This window comes from Protopterus annectens, chromosome 3.part0 (assembly GCF_019279795.1).
Source record: "Protopterus annectens isolate FY-2018-M chromosome 3.part0, PAN1.0, whole genome shotgun sequence".
NCBI classification, from domain to species: domain Eukaryota; kingdom Metazoa; phylum Chordata; order Ceratodontiformes; family Protopteridae; genus Protopterus; species Protopterus annectens.
The window spans coordinates 1,532,818,382-1,532,843,633 of NC_056731.1; the positions used below are offsets into that span (position 1 = coordinate 1,532,818,382).

At 41.2% G+C, this 25,252-nt stretch overlaps 1 protein-coding gene across 3 annotated transcripts in view; it reads right to left on the reverse strand.

Moving 5' to 3' along the window:
* Positions 1-25,252, reverse strand: part of DLGAP1 (DLG associated protein 1) — a 5,750,587-nt gene that overhangs the window by 119,176 nt on the left and 5,606,159 nt on the right. For all 3 annotated transcript variants that reach the window (XM_044065573.1, XM_044065572.1, XM_044065574.1), the window contains one exon: positions 7,181-7,272. In XM_044065573.1, the coding sequence (XP_043921508.1) occupies positions 7,181-7,272 (92 nt within the window). The remainder of the gene's footprint in view (positions 1-7,180; positions 7,273-25,252) is intronic.

Genomic DNA, 25,252 nt, shown 5'->3' on the forward strand with positions numbered 1-25,252 from the left:
AGAGATCTGGACTTCAGTACGGCAGATTTTTTACAAAATGGGGTAGTATATCAAGAAGGTTCTAACAGACATGAAGTTAAGGTGGGGGTAGGTACAGTTGTGTGAGATACACACCACAGCAATAGATCTTTGAGGCAAGATCACTGCAACAGTAAATCATAACACTGCTTTACTTGCAGTGAAACTGTGAAGGTCTGGACATTTTTAGTAGCTGTCCTTTTTCCCAGTGAATTCTGATAGTCTTGTTATCAAAACAGGTATCAACAACACATGGTACATACAGGATTGTCATGTGCTCTATTCAGTTCTTTAAATCCAAAAAAAACCATGGGGACAGTTTGTCTCTGGCAGATAAATCTGATTAGCATTGCAAGATAACTACAGAAACTTCTCTTAAACTTGTGAAGCGAACATATTGTGGAAAATAGCTAGTAGAACAGATGGCAGTAACTTCATACAGCAAGGGGAAGGATGGAAGATAGCATTGGTACTACAATAACCTTTACGAAATAATCTGCTGTTATGGTGATTACCTGATACAACTGTATTATCTTAGTTTAGAGAGGATCACAGTAGCAGAAAATCATAACACTTGGGTAGAATAACGAACAGTAGGTTGTTAACCCCTGCGAGATGGATAATTACATAAATTTATGTAACAAAGATATACCAAAATGTCATACAACAGAATGAACTTCTAGACTCCAATGATTAGTGTGGTTATAGTCCATGATGCTGTTTCTATCTTGATTTATCATTATAAAATACAATAGAGTGGGCAAGCCAATTTAACATTTTTTAAACGAGTCCTTGCTGCATAATATTTCAACAATTTGTGGACGTTCAAGGTATGCAATACATTCGCTCCAGCATTATTTATACTAAAAAGCTAATAGCTGCGTAGATCGATTCAATGGAGCTGCAAGACAATCTGTAGCATAAAATAATGAGTCTTCAACAGCACCTTCTCCTGTGAAAGACTGTGTTAAGAGTGGTTACACATTAATGTTTGCAGTCTGAAGATTGTTCTCCCCAAAGTCACTGCAGCCTAGCTGAATGTGGAGGTTTAGGTGGAAAGCAATCCAGATTTTCCACCATAAACTCAAGTCCCAGGACAGTGAAATATGTTTTTAGTTTTGGAGGCCTGAGGAGTAGAACAACTTTAAAGAGAATCGTAAGAGAAAGACTAGCTGCAGCCACTTGATGGACAGAAGGAATGCATCCTTATATTGGTAAAACATGTACTTTGCATGACTTCTTCTTTCGGCTTTTCCCGGTTAGGGGTCGCCACAGCGGATCACCTTGTCCGCTCATGATTGGCAGAGGAGTTTTACAGTGTCAAGTTGCCAGCCCAGCCTTCCACAGAAGGCACACACACACATGCACTCACACCTAGGGCCAATTTAGAGTGTCCAATCCACCTACAGCATGTCTTTGGGATGTGGGAGGAAACCGGAGCACCCGGAGAAAACCCATGCGACCACAGGGAGGACATGCAGACTCCGCACAGAAGGCACCCCAGCCGAGGATCGAACTGGAGAGCTTCTTGCTGTGAGGCAACAAAGCTAACCGCATAACTAAAGTAACTTAATAGCCTTGGAACTTGGCAGTTAAGCCACTGTGATGATGCCAAAAGCACAAACTTCTTCTACGTGAGTTCATTCAAAATTTTTAACAGTCCTTAGGAAAAAAGACAATTTATGGCAGTATCTTATTTTTCAATGTGAAGGGCAGGAATGTAGTAACTTGTCTTTATTATTCAACTAACAGCAACTTATTCAGAGGCATTTGAAGACGTGGCTGTGAGCTGAACTGGACAAGCAGAGAGCTGCATTTGCATGGCTATGCTAAAACTCAAGACTCAGTTTTACTCTGTCCTGTGTGGTATTGAAAATCACTTTCTGAATTAATCAAAGTGGAAGGAATGCATGCATTAGATCTTGAATCTAAAGTAAGAAGTATTTTCCAGGATCCGTTATACTGAAATGAGGATGCAAAATCTGGGAAGCTGAGCATTTTGATAGCTAGGAAACAAATCTACTTTGGGTGTCCTTCAGTGGTTTATAATCTGCTGAAAAACTGCAGTGCTCAGTTGTCATTGCTGTACTAAAACCATCTGTCAAGTTACACATTTTGCCAGGCAATATTTGGTGTTGTGAAAGATAGACTGCATTTGTGGAAAAATTCACAGCTGACAAGACCTTATATTGACCTGCAGTGCCATGGATGAAAATTGTACTGAAAATACTCCAGATTACCTGTAACAGCTCTAACCTTTTTCAAGATAATTTGAAAAAAACATTTCAAATAGAGACCAGTATTTCTGTACAGGGAGGTCATTGAAATGGTGTCCATTACATAGTCTGAATTGTTTGTCATGAAATATTGCAAGGAAAAAGGGACAGAAGTGATGTCCCTTTATGTTCAGAGGATTGTGTCATAAAAATAATTCCCTCTTTACAAAAATCAGTAAAAGAATGACAGCAGCTATACAGTTTGTTGCTTAGTTCTAAACATTCTTCAGTAAACCCATTGTGGGCTCCATATGCAAAGCCTTGCATGGGTAACCATCAGAATGCAGCTTGATGTATTACCCAGACCCCTGAGGTACTGACCTGATGATATTATTGACAGTGAAGAGATTTCCCACATAATGTCCTGACTCTCCTATATCTTTTCTTGAGTAAAAATCACTTCCAAGTGAACAGACAGCAGCCAGGAAGTTCAATGTTTGTGAAGAAAGAAGGCTGGATCTTGTAATTTATGGCTACGCCTAATTTCTAAAACAATGTTGTAACAGCCTCCAGATGGTACCGTAGCAGTTCTTGTGTGAATTATTTCCTGATTTTTCAGGTGTGAAAATGTTTGTCTTTCGGCTTTTAGGGGTCACCACAGCGGATCTCTGGTCCGCTAATTATTGGCAGTAGATTTTCACGAACGCCGAGGTGCCAGCTTGACGTCCAACCTTCAACGAAGGCATGCCCATTTATGCATGTCTTTCGAACGCCCACCCAACCGCAGGGGTGATCATGCAGACTCCACACAGAAGGCACTCCCCGCACTCCAGCCGAAAATCGAACGGGAGAACCTCTTGCTGTGAGGCAACAATGCTACCACTGCACCATACCGAACATAAATATTTTGTAATAATTTTGTGGCTGTGAACAGACCAAATGAAGACTAAAAAACTAAAAATGGAAATATGCTACTAAGAATAGAATCAAAGGTTTATGTTAGTTTAATGACCTTTACAAGCCCAGCTGTACAAACCAACCCAGTTTTGCCCCTGAGTTCCTTGAATGCCTATAAGGTGGGGCATGTTAGTAAAGAAGTAGCAAAGGGTTTAGTTGCAGGAGGGGGTATGTTAGTTGGGATTCCATACTGTCAACCCCTGTCCATCAGAGACATGAGGACCAGACCGGGGGTGAATTTGTGATTTCCCATACAATGATCAAGGTTTCATTTGAATAAGGTTAGGTATGAGCTCTGCGTCATGTAGCTGTGGAGTTTATTCCATAATTCAGGGATCCACTGTGATACATATCAGTCTATCCAGCATGTTCTATTCATGTTGCAGACAAATTTCTGGTCCGTGGGTCTAGTGTTTCTGGTGCTGTTTGTTTTGTGGATGCAGAAAAGATCCATTAGAACTGGGTATGAGGATGCCTTATATGCTAGGTATAGATTGACTCTCAGTAATCTGTAGGAGGAGACTGAGTACAGAGATACTAAGATGATCTGTGGAGGACAGGGTATTCATATCCTGGATTCGACTGGTGAAGAACCTTAGAGGGCATTCCAACCATTGTAAGTTTGTTTGTGTCTTTCGGCTTTTCCTGGTTAGGGGTCGCCACAGCGGAACTCCGGTCCGCTAATGATTGGTAGCTGATTTTTACATGCCGAGTTACCAGCTCTGACGCACAACCTTCAACGAAGGTACGCCCATTCACGCATGTCTCCACGCAGAAGACGCTCTAGCTGAGAATCGAACCGGACAGCGTCTTACTGTGAGGCGACAACGTGTCTGGTTAAATTCATGCTAAAGGGGTCATTGTACTTAATGATGGGTCTGATATGGGCCTAGTAGAGTGATACTATAACTTCCTTGAACCTGGATGCCATACCCTTACTTATGAGATGAATGATATAGAACGTGTTTTTTTACTATGTTGGATAAATGTTAGTCGAAGGCCAGATTACTGTCTACATATGTTCCCAGATCCCTAGCTATCGGGTCAACTCTTAGGAGTGTTTTATCGATGGAGTAATTAGTTTGGGTGAATGATTTCCCAAAGGGCACTATAATGCATTTCTTTGCATTGTTTTAATCTGTGACTTTGGCACCAGTCATTTGTTTGTGTTAGGCCCTTTTGTAGGATGTTGGTGTCATGAGGGAATCTATGATAGCTCCCAATTTACAGTCATCTGTAAACTTTGTGAGTCAGAGGCCTTTGACATTAGGCTTGACTTCCAAGAAGTAAATACCGAACAGGAGTGTGCCCAGCATGGAGCCCTGGGATACTTTGCTTGTGATCAGTCTTCTGGTGGAGGTGGTTTCACATATCCTAACTTCTTGGTTCCTGTCTGTGAGCCAGCCAACAATCAAGTGAATCATGTAGGGGTTTATACCTAGTTCTGAGAGTTTCTCAACAGTATCTGAGTGGGGTATTGTATCGAACACCTTAGCTGTCATGGTAGGTGAAATGCACTGTTTTCTCCTCACCCATAGCCTTGGTTACCCCTCAAAGAAGTCTACCAGGTTGAGTATTCAAGATCTTCCCTTAACAAAGACAAACTGGGATGGGTCCAATGTCTGTAGATTGCCAATGTCCTCGCCAATCATTTCCATGATAATTCAATCCATGGCTTCGCATATTAGACTTGTCAGACTGAGGGGTCTGTAGTTTCTAGGGTCAGTTGATGGGTCACCCTTATGAAGAGGGACGGCCATTGTGGCCCTCCATTCACCTGGCGTGTAATCTGTTTTGAGGTTGTAGCTGAACAGTGTCTGAAGTGGTCATATTAGGTCATATGTTAGGCTATTTAGGAGGCAACCAGGGGATGTTGTCTGCACCCATTGAAGCGGTATTTTTGGCCTTAGTGAGGACCACCAGGACATGCTCCCTGTTGATAATCGGGGAGGATATGCTACAAGGATTTTCACCGGAGATAGTTGGTGGGATGGGGGTTGACGTTAGAACTAAGTTTGTCAGCCAGTAGGTTCGCTATGCCACCCTGGTCAGTGAAGATTGTGCCATTTACCATCAGCTCTGCACACGACAGAGTGCTATACTTAATGTTCTTGACATAGCTGAAGAAGGCCTTGTGATTTGCTTGGGAAGCTATCCTGACCTCATAATTGACCTTGGTGGACTATAACAGACTTTTTAGTTTCTTGTTCAGTTGAATCATTCAGAGAGATCTTGTGTCTGTATGAGTTGCTATTCCTGATTTTGGCCATGACTTTTTTTTTCTTTTGTAATATACCTTATTAAGGTAATGAATCCAACAGTGAGTTTTCTTTTTGTTGTTAGATCTGGGATTGCTTCTGGTAGGTACAACAGCCTCAGATCAGCCATTTACCTGTTTGTATAGTTTTTTTGTAAATAATTCTGTATAGACAGCTGTGTTCTCAGGGTTTGGAGGAGCAGTGCATTTTAACAAACTGTCACTTAATAGGATGTAGTTTGCTTTAGAATAGTTCCTAACTATTATGGGTTAAGTTGTGCTTTCTTGGTTGATTTTTATTTTGAAGGCGATAGCTTTGTGGTTTGACCTCACCAATGTGGATGTGGCACGGGGGGGGGGGGGGGCACCTCTCTCCCATGTTAGTGTACACTAGATCCAGTATGTTTGATTCAGGGTGTTTGTGTCGATAAAGTCCAGGAAATGTTGTGTCTGAGAGTTCCAGGCACTGTATGTTTCCCAGTCTATACAGGGGTAGTTACAATCTCCCATGAATAGAGTATTCAGTTGGCTGGTAAGCAACTCTAGTAGATCTAGGTAAGACTTGTGAGCTTCATGGGTCATACAGGGTGACCTGCATCTGGCCAGGACATGGTAAGGAACCTTGTCTATGGAGACTTGTACATAGATGAACTCCAGGGCATCATCGTGTTTGACCAACCTGGAGTTGTACTTACTGCTAATGTAGATAAAACACTACCACCTTTATCCCCTGTCTGTACTGCTGTTGGTCTAAATGTGTGGGAGGTAGCCTTCCACTACCAGAAAACTTTTTATAGCTTTAAACTAAGTCTCAGTAACTGCATAGATGTCTACATTGTCCATAGTGAGGACAGCTTGTAGGGAGTGGAGTTTCTTGTTTGGGCTCCTGGCACTGAGCAATAACACCTCAAGGCTGCTTTGATTTTTTTGAGTCTGAAATATTTCATGAGAGCAAGTATTTCACCACTAATATAAGAAAAATGATGAAATCATAAACATTGTTACAGGAAGAATGAATTTTAGAATACCAAGGCCCAAGGATAAAGTCCAGGAATATCATGTAAGAAAAAACTCTAACACAGTTGTTCAAATAGGTTAGAAAGGGCAGTAGAACTCATCTTGTCAAACAAGCAAGGTCAGTGAGTAAACTAAAGCAAGACTTGGGTGGGTCAGCACAATTGCATAGGTATAAGATCGCTCAGACAAGAAGTAATGGGTGACTACTGTAAATGGAGCTTACTCAAATGAATTCTCATAATGAATGGTATAAGACAGTGGTCAGCTCTGGGATCAGAATCTTTCAATATTTATTTTTATATCTTCCTTAAGAGGCAACAGGATCAAAAGCACTGAATGAATTCAAGGATACATTGAATAGAGCATCACATGTACATGTGCATCAACCTACACAGACATCTGCCCAACTTATAAGATTAATTGAAAAGTACATTTACTTCAGCCCAGACTGATATGGTGTTTATTTTATTGTGGTTTGTGTAGAGTTATACAAGTGTTATCCTGCAAATCAGTGAATCTTCCTGTAGCTGTATTATATATTCTGACAGCAATATGGGCAGATTATTGAAAACTACAATCACATCATTACTAATATTTACTGTGTATAACACACACACACACACACACACACACACACACACACACACACACACACACACACACCTACAGTTGCATCTGATATCAGTTATTTTAGTGGCAGATGAATAGCACTTACCAGGTTCTCCTCACACAAGTCTCGAAACTGCTGGAATTTCTGGGACATAAGGAGCTGAGCACTGCCCACTGCACTTCGGATTTTCCCTAGAACTGCAGAATAAAGAATAATTAATCATCAGTGCATATCAGATGCCAAAAGTAGCTTTATTTACTGCTGCAAGCCTAGAGGTGCACATAGTATTTACCCATGAAATAAACATTGGCAACATGCAGGAAGCTGACATGCCTGAGATGAGTCCTTTTTTTCAGCATATACAGAACAAATTAATCTATTTTTTCTTAATTACAGTTATAAGTCAGGAATAACAGTCCAAATTGGTAATTTTAAATCGGATGATATGTAGCACTTAATGTACATTGGGGTCTTTATTTCCAATACTTTTAATAAGCTGGAATGTACATTAGGGTCTTTACTTCTAATACGTTTAATAAGCTGGAGGTAGGCTGGATGTTACTGGAGCTGTAATGACCTACAAAAGTTTAGACAGTGAGGAAGTAGCCTCACTGCAACCTAAGCACAGATCCTCTAGCTCCAATCATGTTTAATCTCTCAGAAACAATTGTCCAGTAAAATGAATCATAGGATATTATCTGTGTATGTGCACATGCACTTCTTATGCGTTTTGGAGTGGTTGGTAGGTGGGAATGGGACCAGGAAGAAACTTTCACTGTCACCTGTCAAAACTATCATGTTTAACAGACATTTGGCAACAAAAAATTGAATGTGATAAATTGAAAATGAGAATATTTTGAAAAAAATCTGAAGGATAGATACAACAATCTGCAAAAACTCAGTAGGAAAAAGATGTGTATGTAGATTATCCCTAAGCTTAACCAGGCAACACAGTGTGAGTAGGCTATGAATAAGCCAATAAAATGGTCACTACACTCTGAGGGGGCTGATTCAAGTGAAGCACATATTATTCTTGCAAAGTGCTGGTGCCATTACAGCTATGTTGGGGATGATGCATATAGTGTGAGAGCTGTTGAAAAAAGGAACATCAAGCTGTTGGACAATGTTCCTAGGAGGACAGCTAAGACAGGTGGCAAAGGGAGATTCTGAAGTGTGAAGAAAGGCTGAAAGCACTGGGCAGGCACACTCTAAAGCAAAGGGTCAGTTATCATTGTGGCTCAGTTATGGAGCGGGAGTTAAGAAAGGACAAGGTGAAGGAAAAATAAGGTTGATAAGTGAAAAGTGTCAAGAAAGTACTTTCTACAGACAGGCAGTATGTCCCTTGAATGGCATTCTATACAGTATAGTACAATGTATGTCAGCAAAAGGATTCATGAGAGTGTAATATAGCAGAAAGACTGGATAAGGACAGAGAAGGAAAAGTGATAAATTATACTGGGGTAATCTGGACATTCAGCAGAGTTAATGGGACACTTGTCTACTCCCATTATATATACCAGGGCAAGTTCCAAACTCTCCCACTTATGGTACAGCAGAGTTTTTATGTGCATATACATACACAGAAATGCAGCTATATTCTCCTGTGGCTTCATAATGCTGACCAGAATAACTGTGGAATTGTGCTGATATTAGGAGTAATCCTTATGGCTGGAACTCCTCATTGATGCTGCTTTTACTCCTTTAGATTCATTGTACCATCCTCATTTTACATTCCTCCCTTTATCATGACTATCAATGAATCGGGGTTGTATATTATTTAGTCATTTGAGAAAAAAGCTCACATAACGTATAGCTGAAAATGGCCAACCCTGTCATAGCCAACATTCAGGATTAATTTCATTTGAATACTTTGCCTCCCTCTACCTTACTGCCTAGGCAGTCCTGTGCCCACACTGTCATCCAGTTCTAATGTATTCACTTACTGTGTGATAATGTACAAGATATCCTCTGCAGTTCTAACTAAGCAGTTTCTACTGCTCCCTTTTGACCTAACATCTTGGCTATCTAGTTGAAAATCAACATTAACGTTCTGTTCTTCACCTTGCTGTAGTGAATCCATGTTGTCTTAGGTTCTATTCCTGCCTTTGCTAACTGTAAAATACACTTTCTTCAGTGTGGTTTCTTGATTCCTTTATGATTAATGTCAGACTGGTAAAGTAGTATCCAGTCCCTGTCTTGCTCCCACTTTTTTTAAGGAATCATGTATGTGCCTCTGCCTCTTTTAGAAACATTACTCTCCTCCTCCTCCTCAATGAAGTTTTTCAGGGTAAATAGTGATACTTTATTCATAACCTTCATATCTTACCACACCCTCCTCCAGTTACTCTACATACAGCACAGTACACAGTTCTTCAAATGCTGCCTCTGTCTCTAAAAGAAAAACAGAAACAATTTCAAGTTTTATGTCTGCAGCTGTCGTAAAATAGGTCGTTTTTCAATCAGCAATCCTATGTCTAAGTAGGCTGTGCACAGATCCATGTTAATAGCCTGAAATGTAATCAATTATAATTGTAATTTGAAGTGAAAACAAAAACTGTACTTAGATGAGTACACAGAGCCTGCTATACGCTTATCAACAGTTCTTTCACCATTGCGAATAAACAGTTCTCCTCTTCTGTGTTCAGTTTTTCAAATTTTGCAAATCCTTCATCAGAGAAGAGAGTGGAATCATACTTCTATTATAAACACGTTTACTGGATGGAGTCATACCTCTCAAATGTCCAGATTTTTGCCTCATATATTTGGTTTCCTCCACATAAAGTGTGTGGTTTTCTTGCAAATAATTTAGAATTGAATTCAGTAAATAATGATATACACTTGAGTTTCAGACTTCATATCCTTTAGAAAAATGCATGATAATCCAAAACATCTTATTTTAGCAGCTTACTATGTTTACAAGAGCAATATTTAAAATCTGTCTCTGATTTTGGGCCTTTATCCCCCTGCCAATTATTTTTGGCTTTGTCCAGACTTCTTCTTCTTAGAGGTTGAGTTATAGACGTAGTCCATACATTTCCATTTCTTCCTTTGTGAATAGTAGTCCTGCTTTTTTGCTGTCCCTCCTTTTGCATTCCTTTATTCCTTCTGTGTCCATAACCAGGTTTATCTCCATTCTTGACTGAACTGGCTGTCCTCTTCTAAGTTTGGGTCATCGTTTTCCTGAGTGCTTCTTCAATTTCCTTTAACTTGCGCTGCAAATTGTCTTCTTCTTTCAGTACTGTCTTGTATTACACTACATAACAATATAAGAAACATGGCAAGAAAGACAAACTGTCCATCCAGTCTGTCTGCCCATTTTATGCACCAAGCTTCACTCTCAACAGTAGTCTTTCCACCATCATTTCATAATTTCTTGAAAGTCCATCAACTCATGTGATAGCATAAGAAAGACCTTTCATGAAGAGGTCTTTCTTATGTCTGGACTAAAGTTAGTGTCTTTAGTCTGGTAGTTGCAAACCCTCCTCTTCCTTCTTCCTCTCCAATTTCTTTAAATGGTATATTCGTTGTTTTCTTTATTTTTGATGCATTTACATAAGTTTACTATCCCCATTCCATTGCTGTTCTACACCAAAGGTTCATAGATTTGTCAATAGTTACTAGGCACCTCGTCCAGGAGAGCATTGAGGAGCCTAGCCCAGTTTTCCAATTGCCCCACAGCACTGTCTGGTTAAGTGACTTGCTCAGGTTCACATAGTAGGCAAATTAAGGCTGAGGAAATCCAATCCTGTACCATAAGAATCAGTCCATTAATAGCACATAGTCTCTGCACTAAATGCCTAACAGTTGGCATAATTATGTCCTGTTGCTGCAACATATCTGAAGCACTGCTACACTTTTTCAAAGTCTGCACTCCTGAATCAAGATTCATCACTTTTTTTCTTTTTTTAAACTTTATGATTAAATGGAGAGTATATAACACTTGTGATGACTTGCTCATAGATGGCTATGCATCTCACAATCTAATATTCTTTTTCACTCTCTGTCTGGAAACAACATGACCAAGACTACTCATAGGTTCATAGGTTTCTACTAGGCTAATGACCACAGGGTTCTTTACAAACCTATCCATACAACCCAACCCCGCTTTGTCCCAGAGTTCCTTGGATGTCTATACAGTGGGTATGTTAATAAAGAGGTAGCTAAAGGTTGTGTGTGTGTGTGTGTGTGTGTGTGTGTGTGTGTGTGTGTGTGTATGTGCAGGGTATGTTAGTTGGGGATTAAACTACTTATTGTCGACATCTGTCCATCAGAGACATGGGGGCCAGACCGGGAGTGAATATGCGATTTCCCATCCAATTGTTTCTCAAGCAGGTTCTAATGATAACTTTCCATGGCCTGCGCCTTGCATGGTGCCAAAAATGATCCCAGTAAAACTTCAAAATTGTAATCCCTTATTGTAATTCTTAACAGGTGGGCATTCATCTTTTTGCAAAGGACAGTTTGCGACAAGCTTTTACAATACTTAGTCATAATAGTACATACTGCATGTAGCTGGCTATTTTAAGTTTCCAGTTCTGTAAATTCTTACTGAAGAGACAGCAGAACTTCTATCAAAAAGCTGAGAGGTTTGGATCTCAGCCTGCTGTCAGTGTAAGTGGTCAGTTACACTGTGAGCAAGTCTTTGGAATTAGGGCCTATCCATTTTCATAAATAGCCTGTGTCTGTTTAACTGTTGTTTTTCAAAAGATTCAATATTTCAATTGTTTTCTGAATCTGTGTTTTTATGAGTTTTCATTTTGTATGAAACTGTTTAACCATAGAAGATCTTGGAAAAGTAAAGAAGGTAAAAGCTTGTGATAAAAATAGTCTACTGGGAAAGTCAAAATTGCTGGCTGAGCTTGAGAGCTCCAAAGCGTTCAGCTTCAGCTGTCATCACCATCATCATCAACGTCAGCTAACACTCAAACTACCTATTCTGAGGTAAACTCTTCAGAACAATAGTGGTACGAGACATAATGCCTTCTAATATTGTTTCTGGCCAACTTAATCATTCCTGAATTGAACCCTACTACCTTAAATTTGCAGATCTATTTTACAACAAAGTTATATTTCTGTTTCAATTTATACCTCAGTTTTCTGCTCCCATTCTAAATGTGGCTATTGAATGAAGAAGTAAAACTGAGTTTTGAAAACATTGGCGGGTCAGTTGATGTAAATTTAACGGCTTCAGTGCAACTGTATGTATAATGCAAATGTATAAGCATTTTGAGTGGATTTCTATCTTTTTTAAAGAGAAAGCTTTTACATGTTGTAGATCAATATGTGTGTATATACCTTTGTACTAGATATGAACAAGAGACATGGTGTCAGAAGTGGCATGTCTAAAGGACAAGCTGCCAAAAGTGGCATATCTAAACAGACATGAGGTCAGTAAAAGCATACTGAAGGGGCATGAGATTAAAAATGGCTTAGCTAAAATGACTTAAGGCACTTGTTTAGATGCTGGTGGAATATACTGGAGTGGTTCATCCCAAAATGTGCAAACTTCTCAAAACAAGTCAGAAACAAATTTCAGGTATTAAAACTTGCTCAGCACCATTTTCTTCACATAATATGAAACCAGGCATACAGAACATTCTAAATAACTTTCACATAAACCGATATACATGATATTGATAAAAATATTCAAATTACTATAGAAAATGTTTGAAATAAAGTCCGAACAAATAAAATAAGGGGAAACTACCGCATTTTCGCAAAGCATGTATTTTTGTATTAAGCAAAGATATTCAGGTTATCGGAAGTATATAAAGTGTTTGCATGTTTGTGCAGTGTTACAGTAAAGCTATTTTGAAAAGTACTGCCATTACAAGGCATACTTTGCAGAGTACAGCCGTTACAGAGCATATTTCGCAAATAAAGTATTTTGATGTCTGTGCTGTGACAGAAACCTGGTTCAAGGCTCCTGAGAGCACCCCAGCACTAACAGGTTTCACCTCATATCATACGTTTCGGCCCCAAAATCCGGACAACACCAAGAAAGGAGGGGGGGTGTCCATATTCATAAAGGACACCCACACCTCAAGGTTGGTGGCAATGCACGATGCATCGGAGACCATCCAGGTGCAATTAACCATAGGCAAGACTGCTCTGCAATTTGTAGCATGTTACAGGCCACCCTCTCAAACTCAGGAACCTCACATGGCCTTCCTGAAAACATTGGAGGGGATAAATGTATCTCCAAACACCATCATACTAGGTGACTTCAACTACCCTAATATAGACTGGGAACACTACTCAAGCCCGAACACTCTAACCCAAAGATTCCTGGAGTTCATAAACTCAAATGCCATGGAACAACTAGTCACCATCCCCACAAGAGGTGAAAACATACTTGATCTCATCATCATGAACATGGGATCAAAATGTTCAACACCGAAGTATACCCCTCACTGGTGAGATCAGATCATAAACTAATCTCGCTGGAGGTCCTCATCCTGCCCCCACCTGAAACAAAAAGACCACAGTGAAAAACTTCTCAAAAGCCGATTTCACACTTCTAAAAACTAGTGTGGTCTCCTTTAAGGCCCCTGAGCCAGTGGTAAACATTACTCAAACCGCTGAATCACTTACAAATGCCTTCTACCAGCACCTACAGGACTGCATGGATCAGGCAATCCCAAACAAAACTAAGACTCTCTGTACCAAAGGCAAGCGTCCAGTCTGGTGGACCCCAGCCATAAACAAGCTCTACAACAAAAGGAGGAAGCTACTACAAGATAGAGCAAAATCCTTGAAAGGTAAGACACCTTTGATCATTATAAGTAAAAACTAAGAGCTCTCATAAAATCATCCAAGGCAAATTTTGAGAGAAAAATCACCAAGGACTCTAAAGACAATCATAAGGCCTTCTTTAGCTATGTTAGAAACCTAGGAGGAAACTCCCAGATATGCTCAGAATTAGTTCAAAATGATGTGAAAATTACTGAACCTACACACATTGCTAACATACTGGCTGACAGGTTCAGTGCAAACTTCTCCCCCCTCCCCAAAGGAGAGATATCTATTCCAGAGGATTGTAGCCCCCAAACATCTCCAACGCCCAGGTGAGAACTGCCCTCACTAAGGCAAAAACACAGCATCCATGGGACCGGATGGTGTCCCCGGCTGTGTGCTTCATGAACTCAACGAGGAATTAAACCCACAGTTAGGACAGCTGTTTAATCTTAGCCTCACCTCAGGATACGTACCCAAGGAGTGGCGACGGCGACTGTGGTCCCACTTCATAAGGGCGGTGCCTCCACAGACCCTGGAAATTACCGCCCCATTAGCTTGACAAGCCTTATCTGCAAAGCCATGGAGAGGATCATAATGGAACTCATAAATAAAGACATAGGGAACTTGCAGACTTTGGATCCAACCCAGTTTGGCTTTGTCAAAGGCAGATCCTGCCTCTTAAACTTGGTTGACTTTTTCAAGACAGTCACCAAGGCCATTGATGAGGAAAGGCAGTCCATACAGCCTACCTCGACCTGGCAAAGGCCTTCGACACAATACCCCACTCAGGTATCATCGAAAAACTCATCAGCTTGAATGTAAGCCCATACATCACAAGATGGGTTGCAAACTGGCTAGCGACAGAACCCACAGGGTCAGAGTTGCTGGAGCCATGTCAGACTCAAAGCCTGTCACAAGTGGTGTCCCACAGGGCTCAGTCCTGGGTCCACTCTTGTTCGGCATCTACTTTTCTGAAGTACAAGCAAACACAGGAGGGTTATGGCTGACAAAATTTGCAGATGACTGCAAACTGGGCCATAGTCAAAACACATCTGACACAGATATCCTCCAGAAGGGCCTCACAGAAACGGATAACTGGTGCCAGAGCCATGGCCTGAAGTTAAACGCCAGAAAATGCATAGTCATACCCTTCGGGAAAAACAAGGTTACCCCTAGCTACCATATAGGTGACAATCCACTGAGCACAGAAAAAGTCATCAGGGATCTGGGGACCCAAGTTGACAGTAGTCTTTCGTTTGACACTCATGTTGCTAAAGTAGTTAGGAAAACCTTCTATATCGCCCACCTGATCATGAAGGGATTCACATCTAGATCAAGGGAGGTCATCGTCCCCCTGTACTCATCACTCATTAGACCTATGATTGAGTACAATGCCCGTTCGAATGTATCTGACCAGACACCTGATGCAGCTTGAAAGGCCCCAAAAGTTCCTCACCAAAAGGATAAAGGGTCTCAAAAATATGTCTTATGCTGCCCGACTGAAAGAACTCCAGCTTTATTCAGTCTCATACCACTTGCTCAGAGGTGACCTGTGCCTGACATATAAGGCCATGTCAAACCCAGATTTGATGAATATGCTTCACCTCAAAAAATCTAGATCCCTCAGAACCACAAGGGCGGGAGACTTAAACCTTGACACGGTTATAAATAGAATGTGCTGGGGGGACAGATTCATCACCCAGAGACTCCCTATGCTGTGGAACAAAATCCCGGTACATTTGAGGCAGAGCACCTCGCTGGCCTTGTTCAAGAGGAATCTTGACCAATGGATGGGAGATCGCAGATATACCCCAGGGATTACTTCAGTGTCACTGCTTGACAGAGGCACAGAAAAATGATAGGCATAGTTTTTATTCAAACTAAAGGGGTGGCAAAAGCCACATAACTATGGGCTAGGCTTATAAATGCCCTTGGGCAGATAGCCTAGTATGAACCTATGAACCTATGAACCTATGAAGAGTTTATTGAGCATTTAAATATTGTTACAAGCTCAAAGAGCAGGTTGTTCATACATAATTACAAGGGCCATATTTTCAGTGTGTTTGTATATACTTTGTGGGCATGGCAGACAGATTTCGAAAACCCAGTGTACTTGTGTTTGACAGTAATATTGCTGAGAACTGGAGAGTGTTTGAGCAAGAGTATGACATTTTCATACAGGCTACATTTTCTGATAAAGATAACTGTACAAAGGCATTTATTCTGCTTAACTTAGCTTGGTCAGAAGCCATTGAAAGGGAGCACTCATTTGTGTATGCACCTGCTATCTACACTGGAGAAGGGGAAAACCATCACATTGCTGTACCAGTTGAGTCAAAGGAAGACCCAGAGTGCTTAAAACATATATTTAGAGAAATGTGTAGCCCCCAAACAAATGTTACGATGGAAAGGCACTTATTTTACACAAGGGATCAAGAGCCTGGTGAAACCTTAGTTTGCAGCATATATAACTGCCTGAGAAATAAGGCTAAAACATGCAGATTTGGTGACTTAAGGGATGAGTTGATAAAGGGAAGACTTGTGTGTTAAATAAAAGATGATACTGTGAGAAAGATTTTGCTTCGTGACAGTGATTTAACTTTGAATAAGGCCATTAAGATTTGTCCGATATATGAGCTCACAGAAAAACACACATATATGTTTACAAATGAGAATATCTCTAGAAGGCACAGTGATAAAGCTCATGTTGATAGTATGTAGCACGTTATTAAGAGAAACAGGCCCAAGCATATGACAGCAATCGTAACCCCTGCAGCACTCACTGGTAAACCCCAGAACTTTCTAGCATATTCCAGACTTCGCACAGTCTCAGTGAAACATAAGAGTGAGTCAGCAAACTCAAAGCATGGGCCCCCATCGAGTTTCATAGCCAACTGTTGTAATTGTGGTGGAAGCCATGAATCTAAAAGGGAAAAGTGTTTAGCTTTTGGCCAGCAATGCCACAAATGCAATAAATGGAATAATTTCAAAAGATTTTGTAAATCAAAAGGCCCATATTTTTTTATTAAAAGGGAACATTTTAAGAAACAAGTTGATCAATTAGAAAGCTATGGAGTAGGGTCGCAGACCATTCTTTATCTTGATGGTGTGTCAGTGCTTCATGAAACAGTCAATGCAGTAGATTTAAGGGCAAAGAAAGAAGTATTTTGTACTGTTTGGATAAATGGCAAACCCACAGAGCTCAAAGTTGACATAGGTTCCAAGTGCAATGTTATATCTGCAGAAAAAATTGCTAGAGTGTGTAAAGGTGAAAGGCTTGATTTGGCAAGGTGTGCGAAACTTGTCGCTTATGGAGGTGAAGAAATTTATATCGAAGGCTCAGTATTACTTTCATGTTATCTGCCAGAAGAAGCTACGACTTATTATTTTTTGTAGTCAAGAGCAAGTTCAGTCATTATCAGGGCTCAAAGACAGTTTGAAAATAGGACTGCTTTCATTTAATAAGGAAGTCCACCATGTTGGCTTAAAAGACCAATACTCTAATTTTGCTCAGCACATTTTTTTCTACCTATGCCGATCTTTTCCAAGACAAACTAGGCAAGTTTCCAGTTGTGTACTCCTTGAAGTTAGACCCAGAGTCAGTCCAGTTATCAGGCCAGCACATAAAGTTCCAATAGCTATGCAAGACAGAGTCAAAGCTGAGCTAGATACGATGGTGCAACAAAGTGTGATTTGTCCAGTTGCAGCTACAACTGAATGGATATCTTCCATGGTGGTAGGTCATAAGAAAAGCTCAGATGACATCAGAATATGTATTGATCCATGAGATTTGAACAAAGCGCTAAAAAAAAAACTCATCATCCAATGTGCACAGTTGAAGAAGTCACAGCCTTGATGCCAAATGGCATTATTTTTAATGTCTTAGATCCAATGAGTTCATTTTGGCAAATTCAGCTTGACAAGAAATCCTCATTGCTCACTGCTTTTAGTATTCCGTTTGGCAGGTACAGATTTTTGAGAATTCCATTTGGAATAAATTCTGCAAGTGAAGTCTTTCAGCGTGCAATGCAGCAAATTTTTTTCAGGGTATTCTTGTGCTATCATAGTAGACAACATACTAATAGGAGGCCATGATGAAGCAGAATGACAGAAACCTCAGAAAAGTTCTAGAAAGGGCACATCAAGTGAATTCTAAGCTAAACTCCACACAAATGCAAATTCAGGCTACAAGAAATTACTTAGGTTGGTCATTTATTTACAAGTACAGGCTTATGACCAGACCCTTCAAAACAAACAGCCATTCTTGAGATGCCAGCTCCAGTCAATGTTCAAGCTCTGCAACGTTTTCTTGGCGTAGTCAACTACCTAGACAAGTTTATTCCATATTTGTGCCAACTATCAGCACCATTCAGAGAGCTGGCAAGTAAAGATGTATCCTGGTCTTGGTAAAAGCAACACAATACAGCATTTGATGTCCTGAAACAGAGAATTGCAATTCCACCAACACTCAGATACTATGACGTTCACAAACCAGTTACACTTTCCTGTGATGCTTCGAAATTTGGTCTTGGTGCAGTCATTCTACAAGAGAATCAACTTGTTGCCTATGCATCGAGAAAGTACAGCTGTGTACCTACCATAAATGTAGATGTTCGAGTGTATTCACTGTTGCAATCATTACACTTAGGTTATCCTGCTGGCAGGCTACCCGCAGTCGACCTGAATTCCAAAGTCTTGGTCTGGCGTTGGTTGCTGTCGCCTCTTCCCTGACGTCAGTGTGCCAGGGATATAAAAGATGCAGCCAATGCCATTTTTTTCAGTTTTTCTTGCCCCAGATGCCAGGTGCCCCCAAAAGGGTAGGCTAAAAAACATTACTTATAAAAACATGCACTAAAATAAACAATACCTTCATCTACAAGCAAATACACCACATAGGTTGTATAGGATAGAGAAGTACAGATAAGTCCCAGCAAAGAAAGGGGGATGGTGGGTGGGTGGGTAACCTGGACTGCAACAGTGAATACACTTGAACATCTACATTTATGGTAGGTACAGAACTGTACTATGTTAATCGTGTTTCACTGTTGCAGTCATTACACTTGGGTTGAATCCCAAAGCTGAGGTTGGGCGGCTGGGTTTAAATAGAATTAGGAGTGGCTATAAGGCCCTGCAAAACTGCAGTGGCAAAGCCTGCTCTGGATTTAGAGTAAAGAGGCAAGTGGTGGTGCTTAGTAAAAGTGTGCACTGAAGTCCAGGTTGCAGCCTCCAAAATATCCTTGGTTGGTACTCCTCTGAGGAAGGATGCTGAGGTGGCTGCTGCCCTGGTAGAATGTGGTCTAATGCCCTTAGGCACTGATTTGCCATGTTGTGAATAGCAGAAACGAATGCAGTGTCCTATCCATTTTGAAATAGTCTGCTTTGAGATAGCCTTTCCTTGTGATCCTGCAGCATATGCCACTAAAAGTTGCTCAGTCTTTCTGAAAGCTTTAGTTTTGTCCAAGTAGAAGCGTAGCTGTCTGTGCATGTCCAAAGAATGCAGAAGTCTCTCCCCTTTATTCTGCAGGTTTGGGTAAAATGTAGGCAAATGAATGGTTTGGTTAAGAGCAACACTGGACACTACCTTAGGCATAAATGTTGGGTTTGTTCTTAGAGAAACCCTGTCCGGATGGAAGATAATAAAAGGTTCCACAGCCATTAATGCCTGTACCTCTGAGACTCTTCTTGCTGAAGTTATTGCTAGGAGCAGAGCTGTCTTCCATGATAAGAATTTTATCTCAGCTGTGTTGGCTGGCTCAAAAGGAGGCAGTGTAAGTTTTTCCAAGACATAATTGAGGTCCCATGCAGGTATTGGTGCCCTCCTTGGAGGTCTTATGTTTTTGGCCCCCCTGAGGAACTGCCTAAGCAATGGATATGAAAAAATACATGGGTCTGTATCGTAACGAGCTGAAATGGCAGAGGCATGGATCTTAATTGATGAGAAGGATAAGCCTTTGTCCAGCATCTCAGTTAGATATTGTAAAATCTGAGGAATATTTGGAACAAGCGTGTCAATTCCTTGTGCCTGGTTCCAAGCACAGAATCTCTTTCATTTTTCTGCATAAGATTTTCTGGTGCTGGGCCTCCTGGCCTCCAAAATAACATCCATAACTGCTTTAGAGAGAGGTGAATTCTGAATTGTTACAGTATCCACCATGCAGCTAGATTTAGAGTTCTGAGTTGGCTGTGCAGGATCTGATTGTTTTGTTGGGTCAGTAAATGAGGAATTTGAGGCAATGTCCAGGCTGGGCCTTGGGACAAGCTCCATAGGATTGGGTACCAGTGTTGGCATGGCCAATCCGGGGCAATCAGTATCATTTGTGGCTTCTCTTGTCTGACCTTTAGGAGTACCTTGGGGAGGAGAGGCAGTGGAGGAAAGGCATATACTGTAAGGTTGTTCCAGCTGAATGACAAAGCATCCACTTTCCATGCTTGATTGTGATAAGTCCTTGTGCAGAATCTCTGAAGTTGGCAGTTGTGAGTGGAGGCAAGAAGATCTATGTCTGGGCATCCCCATTTCCTTGTTATCATGCTGAAGATTTGTGGATCTAGTTTCCACTCGTGAGGGTCCATGAGGTTTCTGCTTAGTTCGTCTGCCAGAGCATTTGTTTTTCCTGATAGGAATTGTGCTTGCAGGTGTACTTGGTAAGTCAATGCTGTGTTCCACAAAATCATGGCTTGTCTGCAGAGGGGTTAGGAATGTGTGCCCCCCTGCTTGTTTATGTACCACATGGCTGTGGTGTTGTCCGTCTTTATCAGCAGCTGTCCTGTATGAAGTAGGTCCTTGAAGGCTGTCAGGGCATTTTGTACAGCTAGCATCTCTTTTTGATTGATGTGTAGATGCCTTTGGCTTGGGGGCCATGTGCCCTGAATACATTTTCCTGCCATGTGGGCCCCCCAGGCATAATCTGAAGCATCTGTTGTTAGTGTTTGCCTGGCTATGGGTAAAGTGAATGGCTGTCCCTTGTTGTGGTGACAGGCCTGTGCCCACCATTGAAACTCCTGTTGCAGGCAGGGAATGAGTGAAATTAATGATTCCAGGCTGTGGCAATGTTGAGTCCAGACACTTTTTAGGTACCATTGTAGTTTCCTCATATGCAGTCTTGCATATGGAATTAGCAGAATGCAGGAGGCCATGTAGCCCAGAGCCTGCAGAATATTTCTTGCAGACAACTGGGTCTTTGTTTTCTCTTCATAGTAAGAAGTCAGTTGCCTTTGTTTGTCTGGCGTGAGATAAGCCATCTGGTCAGTTGTATTTAAGCTAGCACCCAGGAGTATTATCTCTTGACAGGGCACTAGTTTTGATTTATTTTTGTTTACTGTGTACCCTAGGCAAATTAGTAATCTTTTTACAAACGCCAGATGCTTTAGTAGAATGTCTTTGGTCTCTGCTTGAATAAGGCAGTCGTCCAAGTAGGGATATATTTGAATTCCTCTTAGTCTGCAAAATGCAATTACTGGTGCCAGGCATTTTGTGAAGACCCTGGGCACAGTAGATAAGCCAAAGGGCAGTGCAGAGAATTGGTAGTGCATTGAGCCAGCTATGAATCTGAGGTGTCTTCTGCAAGATTGTCTGACTGGGACATGCAGGTATGCCTCTTTGAGGTCCAAAGTTACAAGCCAAGCCTTCTTGTCCAGCATGGGCAGAAGCTGCAGTAGGGTCAACATTTTGAATTTCGGAACGTCCAGAAAAGTATTTAGAATAGACAGGTCCAGAATTGGTCTCCAAGCTTTGTCCTTTCTTGGTACTAAGAAAAGTATTGAGTAAAATCCTTGTCCCTGCTCTTGTTGTGGCACTGGCTGAATAGCCCTCATGTCCACTGATTGTGTGACAGGTCTGGCATACCTTTTGCCCTTGGAAAGGTGTGAAAGTGGAACCTGTAGCCCTGAGAGACTATATTTAAGACCCATTTGTCCTGGGTAATCATGTGCCAATTTTATAAAAAAAAGTGCTAGCTTTCTCCCTAAGGGTGCTGCCAAAAGATAAATGCAAGCATTGGCAGAGGGAAGTCATTGGGACTGTTTCTTATATGGCTGTGATTTGTCTTCTCCGCTTTTGGAGGTAGAAGCACCCCACTGTTTGGGCCTGTATGAGCCCTGGGGCTGTTGTCTGCCTCTAGGGCATCTGTATCTGCCTCTTTGTGGCCTGTCTGACACGGAAAAGGACCAATTCTTAGAAGGCCAGTTCCTGCTAAATCTGGGTGGCTGTACCTGTAAGAAATCCTTCACTGTCTGTATAGATTTAGCTTTATCCTCCATTTTCTTCAACACCTCTTCTGCCTTAATACCAAACAAATTATCATGCTGTAATGGAGCATCCAATAATTTTGCTTTAACATGATCCGGTAGAGTCTGTTCCTTTAACCAAGCATGCCTTCTAATGACAGAACCTGTTACAGCAGCCCTGCAAGAGGCCTCCAGTGAATCATAACCACATTGCAAAGTATGTTTTCCCACTTGTTCAGCTGCATGCAATAAATCCTGCAATTCCTTGTTCTCAGCACATTCAGAATTTGTCAACATTTTCTGTTTTAACAGAGACATTAAGTATTGCTGATATTTAAGCATATGAAACTGACAATTTAAAGCCCTTACAGCCAAGGTAGCAGAAGTGTAAACTTTTTTTCCCCATCTGTCCAGTGCCCTAGAATCTCTATCTGAGGGGACAGGATTTTTTGCAGTAGCAGCCTTGACTCCTTTGGGAGCCTGAGAAATAGTTTCTGGGTCAGCAGCAGGGTTTTTATATAGAAATTTATGAGAATCTGGAACCCTATAGTATCTGTCTGTCTTAACAGGTGCAGGAGGTAAAGAGTCGGGAGACAGGCCGGACTCTGAAAATACATCATCTACAATGTCTAGAACAGGATAAATAGCAAGAGGTCTGTGCTGAGGTAGTAAACGAAAGTCTCTGAGCCTTTTCTTAGAATCTGAATAATCTTGGCTCTCCCAGTGGAAATACTCCCTCATGGTATGCAGGGTTTCCCCAAATGAGTAATCCTCAGGAGGAGAAGCTGAAGGAATAGATTCTTCAGCATCAGAATCCTCATAGGGAGGAATAGAGTATCCCTGTTCTGAAGAGGAGTCAGAGCAAATGGAAACCTGATCAGAGGAATCATATTCAGTGTCTTGCCTAGGCCTCTTATCAGGAGGGGGATGGGAACCCCTGATCAAAGTAATTAGGTCTTCAGCCATTTTGAACATCTGTTTCTTAGGCATGGAAGTCTGTCCTGGAGAATGCTGCACTTGTTTCCTTGTCTTTAAAACTGTTTTAGTCTTTGTCTTTGATGCTGAAGTAGGCTTGATATAAAGCTGTGTAGGTCTGAAAACACCCTCAGAAGCCGATGCCTGCTCAGCGGCTCTGGACCCATCTGAGGGATTAGTTTCCGAAGGCCCAATACCTTGAGTATCCAGAGGCCTAGCTGTCTCCACGTGGGAGTCGGAGGCGGCCTGTGGCTCTGAGGTAATGGGTGTCAGGGGCTGCGAAAGCACCTCAATGAGAACCAGCGAACCGGTGACTGGCCTAGAAGAGGCTTCGTCGTCGGTTTTGGACCTCGGATGCCTGTCTTTTTCTTTTTCCTTGTGCTTTTTATGAACTCCGGTCGTCGGCTGTTCCGACGGCATTATGTAGTTAAACCTTCGGCCAAAGTAATGAAAAGCAAAATCATACCGATGCTTAATGGTGCATTGGTTAAATCTAGCACAAAACTGACAACTAGCAACATTGTGGTCAGGGCCTAGGCAAGGAATACAGTAAGAATGAAAATCCTTATGATGTATTTGCTTCCCGCAAGAAATACAATTGTTAACTTTTTCTGACATCGGACTGGAGCAAGAAAAAAGTTTCCCCAATGGGCTACTTAGCTTTATAGAAGACTTCGGATCTGAAATTCAATTTCGAAAATCTCAGGAGTCGGCCGACCGGCACTTGCGAACCGCTTTTGCTTCGGGCACCGTGCGGCAAGAAAGACTGAAGAAAATGGCGTCGGCTGCATCTTTTATACCCCTGGCGCACTGACATCAGGGAAGAGGTGACAGCAACCGACGCTGGACCAAGACTTTGGAATTCAGGCCGACTGCAAATAGCCTGCCAGCAGGATAACCCAAGTGTAATGACTGCAACAGTGAAACACGATGAACATCTCTTACCCAAACTGAGATGTAGTATGCCCAGATTGAGAAAGGGCTTTGGCAATTGTGTTTGCATGTTCGAAGTTCCATGATAATGTTTACGGTAGACCTAACCAGATCGAAGCAAACCACCAACCATTAATCACTATCTTGAGAAAGCCAATGCATTCAGCTCCAGCCAGACTGCAATGTATGATGCTCAGATTGTAAAAGTACAGGATGTAGATCAATGTGTGTGTATATATCTTTAAGAAGCTCTCCAAGGGCTTGCACAAGTGTATAAATAATGACCACATGCAAGCCTGACTGCTACTTTGTAGTTAGCTGTTGAGACGTAAGCATGCATGTATGTAAGCTGTCTGTTAACTAGTTTGTTCATATTTAAAGATGCTACTATCCATCCTGATGTGTTTGTATGTATTAAAGGATCTGAACGAATATGTATTGATCCACGAGATTTCAACAAAGCGCTAACCAAGCCTTCTTGTTTATGTATTAAGAGATGAATGAGCAGCACATGTTGACAAGATTTTCTTCTTTAGAGAGTTATCAGCTCAATAACCTTTGTATAAGAATATAAAGGCTTTGAGACATTGTTTAAAGAAATGGATGCAATTTCTTAAGTGTTAATAAATATTATATTGTGCAAGCTCTTTCTCTGAGTATGAGTAGTTTGGCCTTAGCTAACAATGCTTAAAAAAAAAAAAAAAAACAAAAAAAAAACTTTTTTTCAGATTTGTCAGCTCCTTTAGATACTGATAGTAAGATATGTCATTTTATTAAATCTTCTCATGTTCATGCTTAATTACCGAAATAGTGTTCTCAGTTAGTGGCTATGACAATGAGTCTAGTATATAAGCCGGTAATGTGAAGATGGAGAAATTGTTATATTCTGCTTCTGTTCCGTTACCACATCTGCACAAATGTGGATTGAGTTGGCTCCTTCTCACTGAAAATATTGGTTAATGGTGCAATGTTAACAAGACAAGCTTTAATGAAATTACAGCCTTACAACCTTTATACATGACAAGCAGTCTAAATGGGAAGAGTACAGAGAACTTGTTAACCAACTTCTTGCTTCTTCATATAGTTTTGCCATTAGGGGATAAATATAGAAATACTCCTTCCTAGTCCGCTAGGGCTAAACCACATGGTATGGGAGATTCAAGCCAATATCTTCTTTCAAGGGGAACCCCAAAAGCTACAGCTCCTTGCAGGACACCCCTTCTTTCTCTGAAAAAATCTGTGCTTTTAAATGTGTCTTTGTGTTTCTATATAGTCTTTCAGCAAAGCAGTCTCTCTTCCTTTCCTTCC